The 25,328-nt window shown below is 42.2% G+C and overlaps 1 protein-coding gene and 2 non-coding genes across 5 annotated transcripts; 2 read left to right on the top strand and 1 right to left on the bottom strand.

The window, feature by feature from the left end:
• The first annotated feature begins 5,983 nt into the window (after positions 1 to 5,983).
• On the top strand, positions 5,984 to 6,057 carry TRNAN-GUU (transfer RNA asparagine (anticodon GUU)). The gene has a single exon. It is a non-coding gene; the product is annotated as a tRNA-Asn (tRNA).
• Positions 6,058 to 6,299: 242 nt separating this feature from the next.
• TRNAV-AAC (transfer RNA valine (anticodon AAC)) lies at positions 6,300 to 6,372 on the top strand. The gene has a single exon. It is a non-coding gene; the product is annotated as a tRNA-Val (tRNA).
• A 3,760-nt stretch (positions 6,373 to 10,132) lies between these two features.
• Positions 10,133 to 25,299, bottom strand: USPL1 (ubiquitin specific peptidase like 1). 3 transcript variants are annotated; one of them, XM_059838819.1, is made up of 9 exons: positions 25,195 to 25,299; positions 20,926 to 21,092; positions 20,253 to 20,381; positions 18,369 to 19,026; positions 16,165 to 16,251; positions 15,625 to 15,754; positions 14,638 to 14,763; positions 13,836 to 13,996; positions 10,133 to 12,291 (listed from the first exon to the last, which is right to left on the bottom strand). In XM_059838819.1, exons 2-9 carry the CDS (start codon positions 21,022 to 21,024, stop codon positions 10,391 to 10,393), a joined length of 3,291 nt encoding a protein of 1,096 aa, XP_059694802.1. In that variant the 5' UTR covers positions 21,025 to 21,092; positions 25,195 to 25,299; the 3' UTR covers positions 10,133 to 10,390. The 3 variants fall into 3 exon arrangements, with proteins under 3 accessions (XP_059694802.1, XP_059694805.1, XP_059694804.1); XM_059838822.1 differs by lacking the exon at positions 20,926 to 21,092 and having other exon boundaries at positions 25,195 to 25,288; XM_059838821.1 differs by lacking the exon at positions 25,195 to 25,299 and having other exon boundaries at positions 20,997 to 25,150.
• Positions 25,300 to 25,328: the final 29 nt, after the last annotated feature.

The raw sequence follows: 25,328 nt of genomic DNA, 5'->3' as shown, positions 1-25,328 counted from the left end.
GTCCAGCCACTCCACAAGCAGCTGGGAGGAGAAATAATGTTGACAAGTCTCAGCAATGGTGCTGCTCTCATGCAGATGCTCTCCCTGGTCACATCTCCTCCATCAGTCTCACCAGTGAGGAGACCCCAGGCCTGCAGGTCACAAGCCAGAGCTCCTGAACCCCCTGGAATATTGAAATGGGCATTATAGCAGTGCTGTGAGCATTGCTGACCAGGCATGGATCCTGCATCCTGCCCCCTACGAATAACTCCTCGGAAGATACTGACAGCTACAAGCATTCAGCGTTTTACAGGCTCAGACTTCACAGTTGTGCCCCAGTTTTAGTACTTGAAGCCCAATATAGCTGAGCACAATTGCTGCAGCATGTTCACAGCTTGGATCCAACCCCTGATGAAGGAGAGAAGAACAGGCTGCAGTGCAGTGCTGGACAGAGGGGGAGGTTGACCTTGGCTGAACATCAGATGCCCCACCCAAGCCACTCTATATCTTCCCTCCTCAGCTGGACAGGGAAGAGAAAATACAACGAAAGGCTCAGGGGTTGAGATAAGGGCAGGGAGAGATCACTCACCAGTTACTGTCACAGGCAAATCAGACCTCACTCTGGGTGGGACACAGCCAGGCAGGAGTTCCAGCCTGAACCAACATGCATAACCTATCTTTTTCAGTGGGGACACATTTACTTACAATGGTGTTTTTACCCAGTCTCTCTATCATGCAAATTTTTACAATCCATAGTCTTACATATGGAAAACTCTCATATATTTTGGGTATAAACAAATACACAGAAATGAACTGGCAGAGGTGGGTGATTAACTGTGAGCTGTGACGTAGTTATCAGCAGAGGAAAAGGCTGTCTTTCTGGGATGACTTCCCTACAGTCCATACAGATACAGCTGTGTGAGAAGCAAGGCCATAAAGATATCAAGGTTTAGATTTGGCCTGTGATTTTTTCTTCAGATTTTTAACTTTTGCCAGATTTGCTCAAGGAAAAAACCCAAATCCAAGAACAAAAAGAGAATGACAACAGCTCTTTGAGAATGCTTTTATTCAGGCTAAAGTTCTCTTTTTCCCCAGCAGTTCTCTTTTTCTACTTGAAGATCAATGTTTATGTTTTGTGGTCTATGGAGCACAGGACTGTAGCTGGTATTTAGGGATGGTATTTAATGTGAAGCATCTACTAATGCTCTGAGAAGAAGAACCCATCACCCAAAAGCCAGGATGGAATTAAGTCAAAAGAAGAATATTGTCTAAGCAGAGATCAGTGTTAGGACTGTAAAGAGAGAAGCTGTGCATGGGCACGGGCAAGCAGGAGGGAGCTGCTGACAGAAGAGGGTGAAGGGGACAGCACAGGTCCTCAGGGCATCTGTGGTAGGAGGATTCCCACTTGTCCTCCTGCAGCAGGCATTCTCCTTCTGCTACCTGTTTTGTGCTGGTGCAAACCTAGCAGGCAGCCTGCAGCTTGCTTTGGATTTACAAGTGGCAGTACAAGCACATGAGCCTGCTCCAACTTGCCAAGAAAACACGCGCACTTCCCCGCTGAGAAGGTGACTCCATTCAGCAGAACTCTTGTATAAAAGGGGGCAGGAACACCTCGGGCTGCTGAGGTGTGAAGTTGCCATAATGCAAAAAACAAAACCCCACAAAACACCAGGAGTTTATGCCAGCAGGCTTTCCAGCTGGCTGACCCAAGCTCCCATCCCTCGCCCTGTGCAGCGGCCACATCGTGAGAGATGAGCTGTTGATGCCTCTGCTTTCTCCTTGTCTTGCTCTTTCTTTTGCAGCTCTTTGCTTTGCTGCTGCTCAGTGCCTCTCACCACAGACTCATCCCCACTTTGCTCTTCTGCTCTGCCCCTTCTGATTTCCCCCTGTTCCCTGGCATTGCTTTGGCATTTCGGCACTTGACATCCCCAGTGCTTTTCTGGAAACCCAGCCTGTTCCCTCCTCTCACCCAGGTTTGCTCCAAAGCCATCCCACATGTATGTGTGGAGGAAAGCAGGGTTTCACACTCCTCCCTGCAGTAAAAAAAAAACATGACATCAACTCCAGGGCTTGTTAAAATGATTTCTTGGTGTGCAAGGAGAAAAAAGCCTAGCCAGCAAGAACCTCTTTGGTATGGCTGCCTTAAGAAGGGAACTGCAGGGTTTTGTTTTGTTTGGGTTTTGCTGCTTGTTTTGTTTTTTAAGTGCAGCATCACTCTGAGGGCTCTGCTTGAGGAAAAACAAGCAAATCAAGATGGTATGTGAGACGTGGAAGAAGAAGTCCCTTTACCATGTCAAGGCAACACTGTTGTGTAGCCAGACAGAGCAGAAACCTCTTGTGGGAAGGAATATTACCTTTCTTAGCCCTTGGCACTTTAATAGCTGCAGGGTAGAAGGAGATTCTGGCAATATTTTTGCAATTTGGGGAATTGCCTTGGCAAGGGAGGGCTAAAATGACTCTGCTAGTAGCTTTTTCCATATCTACACACTAAATTGTTCCCTCTCCCTGAGACCTAAACACACACAGGATCACTGCCTGGAAAAGACAAAGTTGGCACCACTGGAAAACCCCATCCACCTGGGAGAAACATCAGTGCAAAACACCTCCATCACATCTCACTTGGTCGTTTGAAATAAGGGATTTTCCTGAGTAGACATAAAAAAAAAACAAATAAAAGGGAGTGTTGGGGGAGGGATACACACCTTGGGGAACAGTGCCTGCACCTTCTGTAACCCCCAGCTGTGGTCAGACTTCTTCAGGCACAGGCAATTCAGCACTTCAGCAGCTGCTGTCAGACCCCAGCTCTTTTGCTTGCTGCATGGCTCTTTGACATCCACATCATCCTGTCCAAGGAAGATAACCTTGACACAGTGAGCCATGAAGCTCACGAAAATGTGCAAAGCCAGCGAGCTTTTCCAGTTGCACTGCAAGGATTCCTGCCCATTAATCTCCTCCCCTGGAATCTTGAACAGCCAGTCAAAATAATCCCTTTGTAGAATTGCTTTCATGGTGAAGAGGAAAGGAGTGGGAACGCAGATCTATAAATACCTTTCGGGATGTTCATATCTCCTCTCATGCACTCTGATCAGAGCTCAGGAGAAAGGACTCCAGGGAAAGTGTGTCTCTTGATAAAATAAAGGCTGCTCGTGTGAAGCTCCCACATTTGAAAGCCAGGTGACACCCAGCTGTCATGCTTTGTCACAAATGCAAGGGGACACAAGCCCCTTGGACTGGCTGGTTAATAGGAGCAGTGTGCTTTGCAAACTTGAAGCGCCACAGCCCCATCAGCTGTAGCGCACTGGCACACGCGTGGGTGACTCCCTGCCGTCACACAGCCTGCCTCAGCATCCCATCCTCGCTGAACCTGACAAAACCCCAGCAGAGTGCGTGAACAGAGCTGGAACTGTGAAGTGCAGCACAAAGAAAAGGGCAGTGCTGCAGGTTTTAAAATGCTGCCTTCATTCTGCACAGCCAAGAGAATGAGCTGACAGAGCACCGCCTCAAAAACCCCTCCTTCTCCACATTTCACAGGCTTCCTCCTTTCACTCACTGTTTTCATATTCCTTTGGTACAAATTCAGCTCAAAACAGAGATGGAAGACAGAAGCTGTAGTCCCTCCAGGTCCCCTGGCACACTCTCCTCCTCCTCACCCTCTTTGTCCCATTGTCACGGTTCAACCCCAGCCGCAACTTAGCCTCATACAGCCACTTGCTCACTTGCCACCAGTGAGATGGGGGAGAGAATCAGCAGGATAAAAATGAGAAAAGGGTTAGGAAATTCCACACATGCAGGCAAATGAAAACAATAAATGCATTCACTGCTTCCCACAGGCAGGCAGGGATTCAGCCACTTCCAGGAATGCCGTGTTCCATCACACATAATGGTTACTGTGGAAGACAATGCCACAATTCCAAATGTTCCCTCCTTTCTCCTTCTTCCCCCAGCTTTATATGCTGAGCATGGTGCCATATGGTAAGGGGTAATCCTTGGATCTGCTGGGGTCAGCTGTCCCCACTCTGTCCCTCTCAACTCTTGTGGACCCCTAGTCCACTTGCTGGTGGGGTGGTGTGAGAGGCAGAAAAGGCCTGGACTTTGCATAAGTCCTGCTCAGCAGAGACTAAAACATCCCTTGGTGATTAGCAGTGTTTCCAGCACCAGTCCGAAACAGAGCTACATGCCAGCTGCCAGGAAGAAAATTACCCCCAGTATTTCAGATGTGGCCTCACCAGAGCTGAGCAGAGGAGCAGAATCACTTCTCTTGACCTGCTGGCAATGCTTTGTCTAATGTGACCCAGGGTACCATTCACCTTCTTGGCCACAAAGGCCCACTGCTGGCTCATATTCAACCTGCTGTCCACCAGGACACCCAAATTCCTTTCTGCCAGGTTGAATTCTAGACGGATGCCCCCAGCATGTCCTGGTGAATGATGCTGGGTTTTTCTGTCTACAGCTGCAGGACTTTGCACTTCTCCTTGCTGAACTTCATGAGGTACCCATCAGCCCACTTCTCCAACCTGTCAAGGTCCCTCTGGATATCCCTCTGCTCTGTCTGCCACTCCTGTGAGTCTGGTGCTGTCTGCAAACTTGCTGAGGCTAAACTGTGGCCCATCATTCAGATCATTAATGGAATGTTGTGCAATATTGATCCCTGATAGTCACTGGCATCCAACTAGACCATGCCACCACACTCTGGACACAATGCTTTGGCCACTTTTCAATCCTCACTGTCTGCTTATCCAACCCACACATCAACAGCTTTTCTGCAAGGATCTCGGGAGACAGTGTCAAAGGCCTCACTGAAGTCCAGGTAGACAATACCCACTGCCCTCCTCTCTTCTACCAGGCCAATCACCTACCAAATTGTCTGACATGACTTCCCCTTGTTCGAGCCATACTGACCAACTGCTGGCAATTCCTCTTTGATGTGCCTGAAGATGGTTTCCAGGATTACCTCATCCATCACCTTCCCAGGCACTGAGGTGAAGCTGGCCCCAGCCAGTAGTTCCCCCAGTCATCCCTCCTGCCCTTCTGGAAGATGGGGGTGATGCTGCTTTATTCCCATCCTTGGACACTTCCCCTCATTGCTATGACTGATCAAAGCTGATGGAAATTGCAATGGATCTGCCATCTCGCTCAGCACCTGTGGGTGTATCCCACCAGGGCCAATGGACTTAAGTACATGCAGGCTCCTTAAGCATTCCCAGACTTGGCCCTCATCCATCTAGGGTAAATCTTCCTTGCTGATTTGTTTTTTGTAACTCATGTTTGCTGCCATTATCACCTTATTACCTTTTAGGTGGCTGCAATTCGATTAAAAATTCATTTTATAGACTGTTTAGAGCTGAGGTGAGGCTGCCTGGGCAGCAGATTCACAGGTCTTTCTCTCCACTCTGCTTTGAGAAGTGTCTTTCACCCTGTCTCATTTCTGTTCCCACTTTAGATTAGCTCTTGCAAATAATTATCAGAGGTCTATGAATCAAAAGTCACTGGGGAGTGAATTTTGTCTTCTGTTCTTCAAGTCTCTGGTCACAACTACTCCTTTTGGTACTGTAATTATCAGAAGGAAAGATGCTGGATCCCTTGACCACCTTAATAACAGGGCAATGCTAATTTTTGCCTTCCTCATCCCTGGCACATACTGTCAGAGCTTCCTCTCGCCAGCTGAGCTGTCTCGGAGAGCAGCTTTCAGGCTCCCATTTGCAACCATCCCACCAACAGGCAGAACTTCAACCACTACATTTTTCTGCTTGTCCACTCTTCCCCAATCCCTCAGGAAAACAAACAGAAGAGGCCACAGAGAAAACAAAACAACAGAGAAAACAAAAAGGGAAGCCAGGGAAGGACCGTTTTTCACATTAAAGAAGCAATCAGGCCCCGAAGCCGGTGATTAAAGCCCAGTCCGCGCCGCCCCCGAAGGAGCGGGAACAAGGACACAAAGAAGTGCAGAGCCCGCCCCAGTCGCCGCGGGACTCAGCTGTGGCTCGGCAAGACTGGCGTGCAGCTTGTCTCTGTGGCGCAATCGGTTAGCGCGTTCGGCTGTTAACCGAAAGGTTGGTGGTTCGAGCCCACCCAGGGACGAAGCTCGGCTCTTTTGTGGTGCGTAGTGTGTTTTTTCCTACCCTCCCGCAAGAGGAGGCGGCTACAACCGGTTTGCGCCGCCTTTATAGCGGCGGGAACTGCCCTAGACCCGCTTTTGCTCCGGGACCTCGCTTCTCCTGTCCTGCCAGGAGTTTCACCCGTACCGTGTGCTCACAGTAGGGTTCTGAGTACTACGTCCGATTACTCAAGAGAGACTGCAGGAGGGAGGCAATACAACGGCAGTTTCCGTAGTGTAGTGGTTATCACGTTCGCCTAACACGCGAAAGGTCCCCGGTTCGAAACCGGGCGGAAACACGACTTTTTTTTTTTTTCTCTTCCCGTGTCAGCCCGGACGTGTTTCCTGGTTTCCTCTTTAGCCTCGGGGCTGATCCCCCGCCCCGCCGTGGGAGAGGGCGAGCGGCCTCCTGGGCTGCATGGGGGCCGGGAGAGAGGAGCAGGGGCAGGGCTGGGGGCTGTGCAGAAGCTCTGCTTCTGTCCCATGTAGGAGTGCCTCGGCAAACGCGTCTTTTCCGGAAAGATCGCCCAGAGGAGGGGAAAGGAGCTTCAGCTGAAACGGTCTGAACATCATCAGAAAACTTGGGACAAAGACTACAACGACTTGCCGTAGGCCTTACAGAAGGCCCTTTAGCTATTAACTTACATAAAAAGAATAATATAGATCCAGGTCGGGGGGGAAGCATCTCCTGAGGGTTTCTCCAGCCTCGTCGTCGAAAACATAGCTGGAGACACCCAGCCCCTTACACTCCTTTCCCAGCATTTCCTCTCCTTTGTGAGCCCTGTGGCTCCACCGTGTTCTCTTGGGCTGTGCAGCTTCAGCGTCTCCCTCACAAACAACCACAGCGTGTTTGTGCACAGCAGTGTAAAACTAAAAGTGCCTCAAACTCCATCTGCCTTGTTATCCCACTAACCTCTCTTTCTCTGACTGCACCCTGTCTTAGATCAATACTTAGACTGGAAGTTCTTCCACTCTGAGACCGAATCCTGGTGGACTTCAAAGAACTGCACCCACTTTTGAGTATAAGCTGCTCAAAAGGCAATGTGCTTTGCTCTGGGCACGAAGGGGCTCACATTAAGAGTAGCTGTTTAGCTTTGCAAAAGGAACGCAGACAACACACAATGGCTCGCTCTGATAGGTTGTCAGGAAAGGAATAATTATTTAAAAAAACACTGATGGAAGAGTAAACGGCAATACCCAGCCATGAAAAACATCGAGACCAAAATCAGATTTGTAATCAGCACCACAATAGATTTCTTGAAGAGTGCTCTAGCAGGTATACAGCTAGAAATGCATCCAGGCAGCTCCTATGCAGATGTGTTGGTTTATTGTAGGCAGGATGCAAGAAAGCAGCCCTGTTTTTCACCCTTTACTGTGTTATAAGAAGTGCTTGAATGTACCACCAAGTAGTCAGATCTGAATCACAGCACCATCTCTGCAGAGCTGATTCCAAACTCCTGAGTGCCAGATTATGCCTTTCCCAAAGCAGAAGATACAGACTAACAAGACTCTGCAGAGGGCTCTGAACAGGCTGGGTTGATGAGCCAAGGCCAATTGTATGAGGCTCAAGACCAAGCACTTGGTCCTGCCCTTGGGTCACAACCCCAGGCAGTGCTACAGACTGAGGGCAGTGGCTGGAAAGCTGCCCAGTGGAAAAGGAAATGGGAATGCTGGTCAATGGCAGCTGAACATGAGCCAGCTGTGCCCAGGTGGCCAAGAAGGCCAATGGCATCCAGGCTTGTATCAGCAATAGTGTGGCCAGCAGGAGCAGGGCTGTGATTGTGCCCCTGTACTCAGTGCTGGTGAGGGCACACCCCAAGTTCTGTGTTCAGTTCTGGGCCCCTCATTGCAAGGAGGGCATTGAGGGGCTGGATTGTGTCCAGAAAAGAGCAACAGAGCTGGGGAAGGGTCTGGGGAAGGGTTCCTCATCAGTGCAAGACTGATGAGGAACAGCTGAGGATGTTTAGCCTGGAGAAAAGGAGGCTCAGGGGGGACCTTACTGCTCTCCACAACTACTTGAAAAGAGAGTGTAGCCAGGTGGGGCCAGGCCTTTTGTCATAGGTAATAAGAGACAGGATGAGAGGAAATGGTTTCAAGTTGGGCTGTGGGAGGTTAGATTGGATGTTAAGAAAAATCTCCTTTCTGAAAAGGTGGTTAGGAATTGGAAGAGACTGCCCAGGGAAGTGGTGAAGTCATCAACCCTGGAAGCATTCAAAAATGTAGATGTGGCATTTAGGGACATGGTTTAGTGGTGAAAATGGCAGTGCTCAAAGCCCTTAAACTAATAAAACCTCTATAATACAGGGGCCAGTTTCTGATCACTACCTGTACTTACTGTACGCCCACCAATTGACAGAAAACTACTACAATACTTTCTATTCTCTTCATGGCAAATTAAGAGCTGCATTTAAAATCTACTCTTGATATAAAACACCCAGTAACATTTCAAATTCCAAACAGTTTCTTTAGTTATGGAGTTTTCATTCAACCTCAGCTGAATTCTCACTTGCACAGGATCGGAGGCAGTAAAACATTTATGGAAACAAAACAAATCTGCACTGCATCATCTTTAGTTTTCTGTTTCAGAGAAAAAGGCAGCCAGGAACATGCAGCACCAACAGATTTATTTTCATACCATCTTTAATCTCAAGTGCTATTTGTTTGCTCTTGGAGCTTCTATATATACCTGTACCCACACTGAATCCCACGCAGCTGCAGACGAAACACTCCCAACTTCAGTTTGTGGAGGGGGTGCCAGTGGTGACCAGAGGTTCTTCCTTCTGTCTAGGTGTATGTGCACAGCAGGTGTGCCCCCACACCCTCCCTCCTCTGCCATGAACCTCATTATAAATCTCTCCACCAAGACCTCCTTATCTTCTAGCAGGGTTTCTTCCTCCTGTTGCCCTGTGCATTCTGCATCACCAACCCTGGGCTCACTGCTTTACTCACCCCTGAGTCTGTGTTTGTGTCCCAAGCCATTGGTGAAGGAGCTCCCATGTCACAGCTGCAGGTCACTGCAAGCCATTCATGGATAAATCAAACTCTCATTTCGGTCAGCTCTTTTTTTTGTTTGTTTTAATTAGGGAATTCAAAAATGGGCAAACATTTCACAAGCAGTACACCAGCCCTTAACATTCAGAATCCATTAATTTGTTTTCTATTGTAACATTACCAATTACAGTATTCAAAACAAAGAAGAAGCTCAAGTTCTTCACAATAACTTGAGTTTCAAAAATTCACTGCCTAAAGTACCAGTTTGGTAACAATGTACCAAACTGCAGCAGAAATAAGTGGACACAGCAAGTTCGGGGCCAATGTTAGTTTTTCAAACACTTTTTAAACCTAGTTCAAACAATCCAAAACCATTAGAATCTGTAACCATGCCTTGTAATAGCATTATGTTTAACTGCATCTACAAGAAAAGTAAGACTGAGCATTTAATGTTTTGAACTTGGGATCTGAAACAATGAAAAAAGGCAGGACAGCTCTAAATATGCCTGATATAAAGACTTGCTGATAAAATCCTTATTTCCAAGAACAAGAAAAATGTACAGCTAATCTAAGTTGGCATATAACACCCTCAGCTTTGTGGCCATGCATTTAAAAAAGACTCCAATCTAGCAAAATGAAAGCTATACATATCCAGAAACACCAAGGTGTGAATCCCTCTGCTTACTCACTGCTGTCTTGCCAAATTTTTCCATTACCTTCTTCCTACTGACCTTGCCTCTCCTTGGCATCTCACATACAGTTGGGGGTGCACTGCCTGAGTCATGAAAAACTCCAAGTGACAACAGTAATAGGCATTAACTTACAGTTAAATTAATTCTAAGAAACCTCTAAGTTCGTATCAGAGGATGCAAAATTCCCTAATTACAGAAGGTACTTCAATTTTTTTTTTAATGTAGGACAAAATGACTTCAGGAGTTGAGTGGTCCTGTAAAATCATTACTACATAAATAGTAATTCTTACACCATTACATCATGAAGACTACAGAACTTAATTAGTTTTCAAACTCACTAGTGTATGGAAGTTTTTCATATTAAATGCCACAAAAATTAAGACTTGCAGGAGCTTTTACTTAAAAATCATTGTCATATCTGACAGCTAAAATAACTGCATCTCAGAAGAATAAAATACATTAAACCCTGATTTGCTTGTTACAGTAAAATATTAAGAAAAAAAAAATCTCAAATGTAAATTGTTCAAGTACAGCCAGTGTGCAATTAAACCAGTTATAAAATAAAATTTAGTAGTGCTTTGTTTCAAAATATACATAATACTGAAAAAATACTTAAACTCAAGAAACTGAGTATTTACCAAGTTTCAAACAGAGTTTCATCAAAATGAGGTAAATCCATGTCACCAGCCATTGAGCTTGGTGCTGAAATGGAGAACAGGTCTTCGAGGATATCATCTCTTGTAGGACTTTCAAAAGAAAGTTTTTTCACACTGTGTTTGTTTATTGCATCAAGCTCTGCAGCAGTGTCCTTTACAGGACTGTAGTAATTGTGGTCCTCACTTGTCACTGCTGCCTGTGGCACACTGGTGCTCTCCTGGGGCACGGTCGTTGCCACGCTGCCGTGCACCATTTCCATGTACATGCACTCCTCTTCGCTCTTCAGCGCCTCCAAGGAAGTGACAGTCGAAGTAGGGGACAGTAATTCTGCCAGTATTTCATCAGTGTTATCAGGGCCAGTGCACCCTGGCACAGCGTTTGCATTCAATTCAGATCCATTCCCTGTGACATCAATCTGATACTGCAGCTCCCTTAAGAAGCTCTGCAATAATTCACTGTCATTCTGGGATTCAGTCTGCGATGGGGTGCTCACGTCTCCACTCACAGGTTTTTCCTGTTTCATCTGTTCCACTGCTAATCTATCCAGTGAAGCCAACTTCTTCTTTTTAGCATTAAGTTTTTTTAACAATTTTAGGCGAAGTTTTTTTGTTTTGTCACTGTCTGACTCTTCTGCTTTACTAGAGTTATAGCCAGGTGAGGGGAACTGAGTCACTTTACCTGAGGTATACAACATACTTTCTGACTTAACCCCAGTTGGACCTACAGTAGTGGTATGATTTGCTGTTGGAAGACAAGTGCTTTGAGAAAATCCTTTGAAATTTGATAAAGGATGAGTATTATTACTCTGAGGAGCCAGTAACTTTGGGGTCTCAGTTGTCTTCTTCGTACCTCTGCTCTGAAATCCACCAAAATTACTTGCACCCTTAACTGGCAGCCGAACTTCACTTATTCTTTGCACTGAGGGAGTTTTGCAACTTCTGTCATTCTTGAGAGCTGAGGCACTTGAAGGCATAAAAGAAGTACTCTTGCTTAATTTCTTTACCCAGCTTCCTACAAATCCTCCTTTTCGGTCTTTGTGTGAGGATTGAACTGAATTACTGGCACCAGAAGAACTGCCAATTTGAGAATTAACTACAGTTTTGCTTGCATCTTTCAAGTCATGCGGTTTTTGTATAGTATTTTCTACTGCTAACAACTTTTTGTTTAGCAGCAGTTCTGAATTTAATCCATGTTCTCTGTTAGCTAAATTAGCTCTGCCATTTAATTGAGAAGGTGATGAGTCAGATGAATCAGGGTCATGTTTTATGGGCACAGGAGCAGTAATATTTACTGGGTTCAACTCTTCTAGAGGTAAGCAAATACTGGAATTTTCATACAACATGGATTTATTGTTCATAGCTAGACTAGTTCCAGAAAACTCTCCTGCATATGGAGTGCTAAGTGAAAAAGCTGGTTCCTGCTGTTCTGGTGTGCCCCATCCATCAAGAAGGTTATTTCCCACCATCCCTCCATTAGGCAGCGATTTATCTTCTGAGTCAACCAGCACTTCTTCAAGCATCAGTGTTACAAGATCATCATCTGCCAGATTTTCTGAACCATGATGAACAATACTTTTGTCCTCAGTTACTTGCTGCTGTTTCTTCTCTGGAGTCCTCACAGAATCCTCTTTGTGATGTTCTGCAGGTGTTTTGCCGACAGTGTTATCAAAACCACAATGCAACACTGTGGAATTTGAATGTACATCATTAAGAGGAATATCTTCACTATTTTTACTTTGGAACTGTGAATTCAGTTCTTGTGGCACACGGGGTGCTTTCTTTTCCCAGATAACAATATGAATCTCAGAAGGAGGAACTTCAAATCTTTTATGTCTCTTGCAATACGGACCCTTTAAATCATCACATTCAAGCCAAGTTCCTGAAAAATAGCAATCAGTGCAGAGACTCAGAGACTTTTAAAACTGAAATCACTATCCTCACACTTGCCAAGTGTTTTTATTAACCCATTCCCCTGACAAGCAGAAAATAGAGTTTGGGATTTTTTTTCTCCAGAGAAAACTGTGAGACTTCCACTGTAAAAAGATCAAATACAAGAAGTTGCAGCAATATTATGACAGGTCAGAGTAGGTCAACCATAAAACAAAGCTAGCTAAGGGTTTTTTTTGGCTGAAACATCTTGTATGAAAATACTCTCACAAGTCTGAGGTAAGAACCACCTCTCAAATTAAGTTTCTCTGTAGACCTTTTAATTGCCTGGGTAGGAAGGACAGGGGCTAAAAAGAAACTGCTTATTTTAATACTCTTGTCTCATCACCTGCAAACTGTTCATAGACCATGAAAAAATATTTTACAGCTTCCAGAATTTTAAAACAGATATATATGACATATAGGAGCTTCTTAACTAGGCATTTTCAAGCTGCTGACTCTTCCCATTTCTTTTTTATCTCTGGCAATATGACTTAGACAATTTTCATGTTGTCACAACACTTCATAAGACTGTACCCCATGCTCTCTACAGAGGCATGATTATCAAAATATCACCTTTTCACCTTCTCTATTTATGGATCTTCCATCAGAGGTACATACCATTAGTAATGTTTCCAACATGGATTTCTGCCTCCTACCTCTGAGGTCCCATAAAGTTCAGATATAAAAAATAACTTCATTAATTGCTCATAGTACCATAGGTTACCTTGCTTCCAGCCAAGAATGGATGAATCACTGGTTTAAAAATAAACAATACTATTTGTTCCACAGTGGAACATGGTCATGGTCAGACTGCATTTTTTAACTTTTACGAAGTTATGAAGGGGAAAAAAACTCTATAGCCAAATTACTTTTTCCAGTAAATTCTCTGTAAGACAGCACAATGCAGTAAAACCAACTGAAAACCTGCACTCTGAGAAGCAAGTCCCCCCCAGTTATTCACAAGGTTTTAATATAAAGTTTAGAATGCAGACAAAAGAAATCTTTGTTATTATGTATCAACAGTTGAGACTACTGCAGTAACCCATAAAACTCATGAAATATGAAATATCACGGTAGATAAGAGCCATAAACTCTATCTTATCTCCCTCTTTTATGAGGAAAGACCAAGGGAGCTGGGCCTGCTCAGCCTTGAGAAAAGACAATTGAGAGGGGACCTCATCAGTGTCTCTAAGTATCCAGAGGGAGGTGTCAGAAGACAGGCCCAGGCTCTGCTCAGCAGTGTTGAGCAATAGGACAGAAGGCAACAGGTAGAAACTGATGCACAGGAAGTTCCACCTGGACATCCTTACTGTGCAGTGCCCTCACACTGGAGCAGATTGCCCAGAGAGGATGTGGAATTTGCCTCACAGGAAATATTCAAGAACCATCTGGATGCCATCCCTTGCCATGTGCTCCGGAATGGCCCTGCTTGAGCAGGGAAGTTGGATGACCCACTGTGGTCCCTTCCAACCTGACCCATTCTGTGATTCTTACCATCAGGATTCAATGACCAGCTTATGAAGTGCTTCTTATCTGTTTGGTACTGAACAACAGATGTTATTTGGTAGGTGTCTTCCTCAAATCGAAACGAGTATTTCTCCAGGTTGTTACGTGGCAAGCCTTCATCAAAATGTAACATTAATATTGAGGGTACTCTGACAAAGAAACAATAAAGAACTAGTTTATTACAATAAAAGTGTAATGAAAAAGTAAGACACCTCTCCCAGTATGTGGTTCTGCTCTTACTATTCTACTCCCCACAGACTCTTCAGATAGCTCAGTAAACATAAAGGAAAAAGAATATCCCAACTGATGTGCCATTTAATAATAGATTAGGGAAAAAAACCAACACCAAATAAGGGTTTTGGGAGTGGGGAAAAATTGAGAAAAAACATTCCTGTGCCATAAACACAGCAGCAAGGGACATTGTTGCCAGGTCAAATAAGTAGACAAATGATCAAATAACTTTTATCCACAGCAGGGGCTGTGAAAAGTCTGACACTGGATATCAGTTGTCTGTATTTACTACTTGATAGTTAAGTATTTATGACCTAGTTAAACACGTGCTGGTCAGCATGTTAAAACACCGCTCTGTTTCATCTTTAGTAAACACTATTTGCTATTTCAGCTTATAAGAATGATCTAAAAATCGTTAAAAGTGAGTACTGATCAGAGTTTAAGGTTTAGAATCCCTGCAAACCCACAGTAATAGTTTGGTTTCAGAAGTCATATGTTCAATAAATGAAGTCTAAGAACTTTATGTATGTTTCTTTCAAGTTCACATATTCAAACTTACTTTTCCAAGATCATCTGTTGTCTTTGAGATGTATTTCCACACTTAATACACGGTGCAGTATGAACAGCATTGAGCGGATGCCAATCAGGGATTACACTTGTAAATGTCGTTACTGTTTTCTTCAATCTGGACACACACACACATTTAAAGAGTAAGCTCAGTTGGTGATCAGAAAACAATAAATATACATACTTTACCAGGAAACAAGTTATAAAAAAATTATGAAAACCCAAATTCTATTCGTGTTCATGCCATTTGTGTGGAATTCACTGTGACAGCATCACATCCAAGTCAGCCCTGAATTCAGTTCTGCCAAACAGCATCAGTCACAATTTGTTTTCAGCAGCCCTGTGGCCTTCAGTTTCACATTATTTGCTGTTTCTCCCTTTTAATGCAATATCTGTTTCCTTTCCAACATAAGACAGAGCTTGTACCAGGATCTGCATACTTTACTTCCTAGTACAGATGTTTTTCAAATAAAATAAGCTGTCTTCTTAAGGTGTCTCTCTTTACCTGCTGACTCTAAAAGGAGCCTAAATTATGAGCTTGTACCTGCGGCTACACAGAACTAAATCAATTCTCAAGAAATTACTCCCCTGAAATACGATTTTAAAATAGACAAACTATGTTAGAGAATCTCTGATTCTTTGTAACCCAAGTGAATATTCCAGGTATTTCTCAATAGCAAAAGTGTACTAGGCATACATTCTTTAGAACCACAGCAATTTGTATACTCTCAGCAAAATATCAGAGTGAGTATGTCCTGAGACTCACACAGTTACCTATTGTTTCTTTCTTAATTAATAGATAACACGGTTGCTTAAGACATGGAATAGCAGTAAACTATTTGCAAATGAAAAAGCAGATCATGTAAAACTTCAACAACAACCTCAAACCTGGAAATCTAAAGAAAACCAACTATTATATGCAGATTTTAAAAGGTAAGGTAGAACAGCTATGTAGAAGCTACTTATATAAAAATCTCACCGGTCCTGGTATTTGTGGCCACAATGTACACATTCAGACTTCCATGAAAAAGAATGCAAGAATAGTTTCTCAGCTTGTTGATCCACTTCTAAGAGTAGCTGAAGTGCAAACACTGGATTCTTCATATCACCTTCAAAGTTGGGGCAGAAAAAATGGTCACTAAATTGAAACCACCTTTCAGTACCTCAGAAAGGAAGAAGGTGAGCTTATTACTACGATTTAAATGTCAGTTATTATTTCAAGGCTCTATTTGCAATTCTCACAGCAAAGCAATTGATCCATGTTATTAGGTTGTTATCAGTGACAATTTCATGACTACAGCAAATTACAAAGATTATCTGCTCTCTAAGAAGTCAAAATGGGCAAAGAACAAACCAGCTGATCATACTGTAAAGTATGTGCAAGTCACCAACAGAAACAAATGTATTTCCAAACTTTCTTGTATGCATTCCTACACACATACTTTTATGTATGACATAAAAGGCTTTACATCTAGGGTTTCCTGAAAGTAATTACTGAGATGCTGCACTAATTACTTACCCAATTCACACCTCAGCTGAGGCTTAAGTTCTGTACACATTACGTTTCTGATTTCATTGAGCTGAGATTCTGCTTTTGGAAGAACATCTAAAGAAAAAAATACATATGTCTTCATGTAGTCACGTGTAACAGCCCCCACACCTTTTCACACACACACGTATCCTGAGCATGCACTCCCTCTCTGCAAACCAATGCCTTTCATATTGACCCACACTTGCCTAAGACTTGTTGGTAGAACAGCCAATTCTTGGTATTAATAGATTTGAAAATTGGAGAAGAATTTACAGAAGTTACTCACAGTTTACTGCAGTCTGCTGACTAAAAAAACTACTTGCTCTGACTTAAATTATGACAGAGAGCCTGCGCCAACAGCTTTGTAGTAACAATTTTTAAGGATAGTGTGACCACACATTACAAATCCTGAAGATTCAGAGATCAAAAGAAAATTCTAAAACTTAAGCATTAAGACTAAAAGCACAAAAATTTGCTTACATGCTTTCTAAGGTTATATAATTCAAATAATAAAACATTTTAATGTATTGTTTCAGATTAAATACCGATTTCCTAAATCAGCCTTTAAAACAGTAAAAATAATTTTAAATTTAAAAATTACTTTTTACTTTATATATCTTAGTATTTTTATTTTGTGTGTTGTTTAAACACAAATACATTCTTTAAACACAAGCAAGAACATAACTTCTACTACACAATCATGATCATAACCTGTAGAAATTACAGGAAATACTTAGAATAGCTGTTGAAACTGCTTAATACATATAAACTGTGTACAGAAAAAAGAAACAAAGTTTCTTGCAGCTATATTGCTTTTGATTGTTTTTAAAAATAGCTGCATGCAAAAGATACTGTAAAATTACACAGAAGAACAGAACGAATTCTACACCTATTCTTCACAAAAATAGCCTTCACCCAATCCCCTCTCCACTGTGACCCAAATAAACTGATTTGTTTTGCAGCAACTGAAGTGAAAAGGTTTAAGTTCTTTCAAAACAACACTGTATTCCAACACTTAACACTCCCATTTAAGGGTTACTGCACACCAGAAAACAGCCCAACAAAGAAAAACATCTCAGACAGGTTCTAGGATAGCAGAGGGCTTCCTAGTAACTGCTGAACACCTAAACTCAAGCATCCTGACTTCCTGACAAGCACAGTACATTAATTAGTTCAGAATATTTTGGGGTTTTCTGCCCTCTTTGTAATATGGATTAAACTACTTCTGATACACATGATTTTTCCCAGGAAAGATAGGACCTTTTTCAAGTTACCTAGAGGTGTTCTGTAACTGTGCTTTTTATATTCAAATACACGTAGTCCAACAGAGGGTCCGCTGAAATTCAGGAGAGGTACTGGCTAACCACAGAACTTTATTCCTTCTCTAACAGACCATATCTTAGAAGTTTAGACTTATGACACCAATGGTCCAGTTCAAGAGAAATAAAAAACCCATCATCTTAGTTTAGGAGCCTTAAACAGAATACACAGAACAGAAAATGACTAAAGGCCACACCAGTAGAATACAGTGACACATCCTCCTCAGTTACAGTCCTCCAATGTGTAAGCTAGGCTGACATGCTAGGCCCCTGTTAAGGGTTACAGAGTACTCATTAACCCTTTCCAGACCATATGATCCATATGTGTTTGACTACGTCTGACTGAAGCAGGTTAGGAAACACTGTCATCTACAGCAGCTTGCAGACCTCAGCACTCCTTCAATGAGCACAGCTGCAGCCAGAAAAGAACTTAGGTTCCCAGCTTTTCTATTTTTGGTGTGACAAGGCAACTGCCCATTTACACAAGGATATAAACCACAACAGAAATTGTTTTGAAGATCAAGATTATAACAGTATCCTAAGATGTTAACCAACAGAGGGGAAGGAAACAAAGTAAGGGTGAATTACATAAATAATTCATAATATCTTTATGTTGGATATGACAAAAAAAATTTAAGAGATGTTTGATGCCTTCAAGAGGTGCTTGATGCCTTCAAAGAGTGCATGTTTGCATTTTAGATGTTACCAGGATTTTGCTAGATAAAGCACACTATTCTGCAAATTCATGGTAACAGTTGTATTTTTTGCCATCTTGAAATAGAACAGAGGCATATAGAAGTGCACTGTACTAAATTCCACATATTTGTAGCAAATCAGTCTAACTACCAGAAAACAGCAGCTAAATTTACTCACCTTTTACTTTACTCCTTTTACAGGTATTCAGAAGAGCAGATGCTTGATTATACTTTGTTATAAGTTTCTGGAGTAAACATTTTCCATTGTTACATTCTTCTGCTAGAGCAGATTTTAATGTTTGTAAGTGTACCAGTGCTGACAAAATACAATCTAACCAACAAAGATTACGTATGTTTCTCCACTGAAGACACAAATCTCTGTTATTAGTGGAATCTTTATCCTCTTTGAGTGAAATTTCAGATGCTGTTGATAAATTCTGAGAATTTGGCAATAGTTGTGTTTTGGGACTAGAAGTCTTTGGTGGACTTTCTTGGTAGTTGTTGGTCTTGGTGGTTGTTTCAAAACCCACGTTCTGCATGCAAGACCCCACATGGCTGCCAAGGTTTTGCTGGTCATTTTGTAATACATTGTGTAGGCTCGCCTTGGGAATACACAAACTATTCTGGCAGCCTTTCACAAAGGAGTCTGCACTAATGGTGTGCTCAACATTGAGCAGGTTGTTAGTTCTTGCTTTTTTTGGATCTGATTCAACAGCAGAAAAGTCACTGATATTACCAAATTTCCTCTTCTTGTGAGTAGATGGAGCTTGATGATTTTCTGAACCAGCAGAAGTAATTATGCTGTTTAATGGTTTATAACCAAGCGGGTAGATACACTAAAGAAAAGAAAGAAGGTTACAGTGAAATCTACAAAGCAATTTCAGGTGAACAAGAGCTAAAGAAAGTACAAAACATGCTTTTAAAATGGAGTTGAATCACAGAATCATAAAATGGCTTGGTTTGGAAAGGATGCTACACCATCCAGTTCCAAACCCCCTGCCATGGGCAGGGACAACTTCTACTGGACCAAGTTGCTTAGACCTCCATCCAACCCAGCAATAGAGACTCCTGTAAAGTGATATTTTAATTACATCAATACATATATTCAACATAGGTATGACAGGAAGGGTGTGTAATCCCACCACCATCTTACAAGCAGCTGTGAAATAAATATATCAGTAGTGATACTTCAACACTGCTTTTCCAGTAAATTCTCCCAACCTCTGCAAACAACTTAATTTTGCTAAGGAGAGTCCTCTTCTCTTATTCTGCTAAATCCATTCCTTTAGGGTACAGATTTGACATTATTATCTCATGCCTGAGAGACTACTGGTGCCCAAACTGACAAGGTATCTTTCAGGCTATCCCAATGAATATAGACAAATCCCTATTACCAATCTTCATAACTATACCTTTATTAGTTAAAAGCAGGAAAGAATGGGAAAAACAACTCTGAGACCCAAGTTTCTACTAATTTAAGGTCAATTTAAGTCTGTTTGGGATTGCTATACCCTTCCCACATACACAGAGCAGTGAAGGGAGAGGTAGTAAAATCACAACTCAAATATTAAGCAGCACAGAAATCCAGCTAAGGTTAAAGTTAAAAAGGGGGAAAAAAAAGAAATAAAAGCATAGTAATTACAATTATAAACCTATATGCATTACCCAGACTTAAAGAAGGGAAAATGGGAGACTCAGATCTGCTAGAGTTATGTACTAGTTCCATGGATCATCAATTATTCACCTTCTACTCTGACTTGTACAAAAATTTATTTAGTACCACTTGTGATCCTTTGCTAATTGAGAAGAACCCTCCTTTATTTCATTATTTGTTTATTCTTTTTAATCCTTTAGGGTAGCTACCTATGCCTAAACACTGCATATACACAGGTTAGTTCTGTTTTTCCCTATCTGCAAGCAAATATTCTGCAGCATACAGACTCAGAGCGGTCCTATTCCAACAGTCTGCTTACCACCAACAAAATCACAGACTTAGAGAGGTGTAACTGCTGAAGGTAAAGGCCTCTACAGGGCCAAATAAAACTCTTTACTAGTGTAATACCTGAGGATTTTCACAAAGGAAAATGGACTCTTGAAAATTAAGGCGGTAAGTCCGTAATCCTTGGATCTGACCCTTCTCTTTGCAGACTGGACAATACTCATGTGCAGCTGTTTCCACAGGATTACAGTTCTAAAACAAAAATAAACCAAGAAAGATAAAGCAGCATAAATTTATGTATTTCATACATTATCCCAAGGTAAGACATACTTATACAAAATCATTGTTCAATTTCTAGATATAATACGATACAATATAAAAAGCAAACTACATTGGTTTCTTTTTTATTATTTTTAATGCATTTTTATGGTAGCATGATTTAAATAAATTTATCTTTTAATTTAAATATTCAAATAAAGTGTCTTTGACAACACAATTATGCACATTTTATTTTACTTGAACTAAACCACAGGACCCTTATTGCAAGGGAACACAAGCTCAGATCTTTGAAAGACAAACCAATTTTCATATGAATGCAAATAGTTGTAAAAATAGTGCCAGTAAAAAACATAGGCACGTATTTACTTAGAATAATCTTTCGCCATTGTTATAGATTTCCGTGGAAAATAATTTTGAGATTTTTTTTCTTTTTTTGTAAAATTATGACCAATTAAAAATCTCTCAAAACAGAGAAAAATATGAACTTTGCACATATGTAAAACAAGTTTCAACTGACTTTTCCCAAATACCCCACCATGTGGAGTGTCGATTTCCCTATACCAGTCCCTTCTCCAATCACTTGCAAACCATTTGTAGTCTTCTGGGTATCCATCATTCTGAGCCACTGGCTAATTTATGTCACTTGTAACAATGTCATGACCACTAAGGATTTTTCAAAGTCTCCTGAAAAATAAGAAGTGAATAAAACAATTAAAGAAAAATTAGACTGAAGTTTGGGAAAAAAAAAAGATACCAACAACAATGCAGCTTGCATAGTTTGTGGAAATTAATTCAGAAGAGTATTTCCTAAACTGAAAATACTTTTTTTGTTCTAGTGCAGACTGTGAACTCAAAACTTTAAATTAAGAACTACAGGGACCCAATCCTGATCCTGTTAACTTGAAACTAACTAGGATAAATATACATCTCTTCAAGATGCATGAGGAAGTTAAGTTGAATTGCAAAGTCATCAATGCAGTATCTTCAGCCACAACTGTTCCCGTTTCATTATTTCACTGAAAAACATTCTCTCACACATCATGTTATCCTTTAAACACTTTTATACAGTACAGCAACAACTCCTGACAAAAAAAAAAAAAGTTCTCCAGGCATTCTATAAATACTAGTTCAACCTAGACCTACTTATAATATCTGGCAAGAAGAGACCCTACAGAACTGCATGGAATGCTAAAAACCAACAGAGAATGAATTAAAAAAGCACAGCAGAAAAACATAACCACTCAGATTTCAAATCAGACCTCCATGGCAACTTAAGAGTGGGTCAAAATGAGATCATATCCTATTTAAACCTTCAGTGTGTCCAGCAGCCCTTTTCAGAATTACCAGTATGCAGCATGTCTGCAGACAGTATTCCCTGACTGAAGAAACTAATGGTTGTAATAGAAGGCAAGAGCATAAAAATAACAATCCATGTCCCTTAGAGCACATTTAGCTTTCCAAGTTATGTTGTAGGGTGCCCAAGAAACAGCATGGGCTCATACAATGTGAAAATTAATGAATTAGCTCAAGGTATACAAGCTTGTTGGAGTGTAAAGGAAAGATGAGCACCCCGACTTTTCACACAGCAGCAACAGCACTATCACATTGCCACTCAACTCTGTTATCATGTATTTAGTCTAGCCAGGAAGTTGACTTGTTTTATACAATTACAAGTTGTACAGATAACAAGCCTTATCATAGGATATATCATACTAAAATACATAACTTTATTTTTCAAGGGACTTTTAGTCAATTCCTTGGCATGAAGCAGTCTCAGCACTCCAGAGTAAATAAAAAGCAGATCACATGACAGAAACTCCTAAGAAATTTCTCACCACAAAAATTCACCACACACTCAAAAGGTTAGTAACACTAAGAACCTACAGGTTATTCTGTTTTAAGCATGTTCCTTAGTTTTAAAAAACATATTTATTTCTTTGCAAGGCCATATTTACTCTATTAGCTCTCTCAAAATGAAAACAAGTTGTTTTTTTCTGGCTGTGTTCAGTTTCTGTTACTTCTGCTGTTATTTTTAAAGCTTGAATACTGAGATGTGTAAGATTTTCTAAGATGTACAATACCTTCCCCAGCTATAATCACCCAGCCAATAGTACCACAATACTGAAAGGAAGACTTCTATTTCTCTTACAAATATAATAACATTTTTAAAAAATTAATTATCTTTTTAAGTCAAAGACAAAAACAAGCAAATAAAATAGATCTGCCAGTACTAAATATGCAGAGTGGTACCAAGATGCCTGCCTGGACTCTTCAAAGTTTCTAACATTAGGTATTGGTGGTCTTTGCACAATGTGCAAACACTGGGTATCAGATCAACACTGCCAAGAAAAACAGCCAAGTAAAAGACTGCTGCATCAAGTACTGCAACAACTACTTGCAGCCACATGCAATAACTGCATTACAGATGGGCAAGTACAAAGGAAGGCAGGTTCAGCCTTATGAGGTCATGTTCTAAACAATTAAAGCTATTTTCCTACTTTAAGTCTGCATATTGAAAAATGTTATGCAAAATATGCTATGGATGCAACTTAATTATCATTATGATGTGGCTATGCTTCCTTGAATAGATCTAACAACTTGGCTGCTGCAAAATAGGGGCATCACTTTTCTCTTTATTTCCCTTCTCCCCACTTTCCCTGACAGCTCATGTCCTCATCAGACTTTTTATCAACTAAATGAACTCACAAAACAGCAGAAAACTTAGTAAAAAACAAGTTTTTTTCCTATTCCATGGAATTAAACTGGCCTATGAAAACTCCAATGACCTAAGGAGGGCAGAAGATGGAAAATAAGGAAAAGATGAAGTAATAGAGATATATGGCCTTGAAGCAGAACTGCTAAATGCCTAAGGAACTGGCTGGATGGCCACATCCAACCAGTTGCAGCTCAATGCACCAAGCACAAACCAGTGGAGTCCCTCAAGGGCCCACAGTGGGGCCAATACTGTTTATTATCTTCAGCAAAGAGACACAGACTGGGGGATCTGGATTCTGCCCCTCCAGTCTGCTCTGGTGAGAATCCCCCTGAAGTGCTGGGAACTGAGTAATGATGTGGACCTGCTGGAGCAAGTCCAGAGCGCCTCTCCTATGAAGAAAGGCTGTGAGAGCTGAGATTGTTCAGCCTGCAGAAGAGCAGGCTCTGGGGAGACCTTACTGCAGCCTTTCAGTAATTAAAAAAGGCTTATGAGGAAGAGTAGAGGCCTTTTACTGGGATCTGTAGTGATGGTACAATGTGGAGTGGTTTTAAATTTAAAGAGGGCAGATTTAGATTGGATTAAAGGAAGAAATTCTCTACAATCAGGATGGTGAGACACTGGGAGAGGTTGCTCAAGGAAGCTGTGGATGGAAACATTTCATTGGAAATGTTCAAGGTCAGGTGGGACAGAGCTTAGAAGAACCTGGTCTAGTGGAAAGCATCCCTGCCCACTGCAGGGGGGTTGGAACTAAATGATCTTTAAAGGTCCATTCCAGCCCAAACCATCACATCAAACAATTGTACAGAAAAAGGGACCTGGGCCTTTTTGATACCTTATGAACTGGAATCAGTTACAAACTGCAAAAAGCAGGCAACAACAGTGGTTACACTACAGTGAACAAGACATCCCTTTGTTTACAGGCTAAAAGGACATTTAAAAATAACCTTTTTGTAAATCACAAGTCTTGTTTCCTTCATCAAGGGGTTATTGAAAAGATTAAAAGAAACAAATGTGAAGAAAAAGAAAGTGGTGTTAGTTACCTTGCCATTCTTTACACAATAAGAAATCAGAGTACTAAGGTTTTTCTTTATTGGAGGTCATAACTACAGATATCCAAATCCCAGTCCCTCCCTCAAAAATTGACAGTTTTGGCCACAAAATGTATTTTGTTACATGCAACAATAATATTGTTCCTGTGAGAAAGCAACTCTCTCTCCAGCCCAGCCTGTAAGTGCTGGGCAGAACTGCAAGGCTCCATGGTGTAGGAGAAAACATGAATTCCTTTCCTGAAAATAGCCTAACGTAGACTAAGCAAATAAAGATAAATCTGATGACATTGCAAAATGAACCAGTGTGCAACATCATTACTCCACTGTTCTAAGAGTTTCTTCTACAGGCAGACTTCTCTGAGATATCCACATATTAAATGGGTGTAGGACAAGGGACAGGGACTGTGTTTTGCGGGCAAATCATTCAGTCCTTCCGAAACAAAAAGGTGAATCTACGAAAACCACAGCCTGAGCTAATGCAGTTTATTTATTATAGCAGCAGCGAAGAGGCAAGATCTCAGGAAGGCAGGCGATGTGTGTCCCAAGGCAGTGGAAATGAGAGGCACGGGGGTGTGGATGCACCCAACCAGCCATCAGGGCAGGGCCGGCCCAGCGCGGGGCTGCTGCCCTCCCTCCCTCACCGAAATGTGCTCGGCTTTTTCAGGTAAACCTATGGGTAAACTGCCTCCTGAGCTCTTATTCCACATCCAGAGTGATCCACACGCTACTGCAGAGGGAAAAAGCGTTCACAGAGTTAATCGCTCAACACTAGAAAACCGTGCCAGGGGCAGATACGGGCGGACACACACGCGGTGCCTCCCCGGGCAAATCTCTGAGGAGAGAGGCGCGGAAGGCCCGCACCCTTCCCCGCAATGCTACTGACATGAAATACTCAGTCGGCATTTCGAGACCCGAGAGATCCCCCCCGCTCTGCGCCCCGGTCGCGCCGAAGAGACCGGGACAGGCCGCGCCCGCCGGCAACCGAGCCCCGGCCCGCTGTGCTCGGCGGCCCCGCTCTCACCTGCGGCCGCCGCCGCTCCCGGCTCCCGCCGCTGCCCCGGACCCCGCCACGCGTGGCCTCCACCGCCGCTCCCCGCCTGGTCGCTGCCGCTGCGCAGCTTCCGGCGCGCTCCCGCCTCCGAGCGGACCCGCCCC

This window comes from Haemorhous mexicanus, chromosome 2 (genome assembly GCF_027477595.1).
Source record: "Haemorhous mexicanus isolate bHaeMex1 chromosome 2, bHaeMex1.pri, whole genome shotgun sequence".
NCBI classification, from domain to species: domain Eukaryota; kingdom Metazoa; phylum Chordata; class Aves; order Passeriformes; family Fringillidae; genus Haemorhous; species Haemorhous mexicanus.
This window is presented reverse-complemented; position numbering and strand designations above follow the sequence as displayed.

Bases quoted from the DNA above. Each gene is read 5' to 3' on its own strand.
- USPL1 (XM_059838819.1), bottom strand. From the start codon at position 21,024: ATGATGGATACCCAGAAGACTACAAATGGTTTGCAAGTGATTGGAGAA. The intron at 20,382-20,925 runs GTCAGTTGAAAC...TTTTTGTTTTAG, and splicing joins TGGTGGGGTATTTGGGAAAA to AACTGTAATCCTGTGGAAAC. The intron at 19,027-20,252 runs GTATTACACTAG...TCTTTTCTTTAG, and splicing joins TCCTTTGTGAAAATCCTCAG to TGTATCTACCCGCTTGGTTA.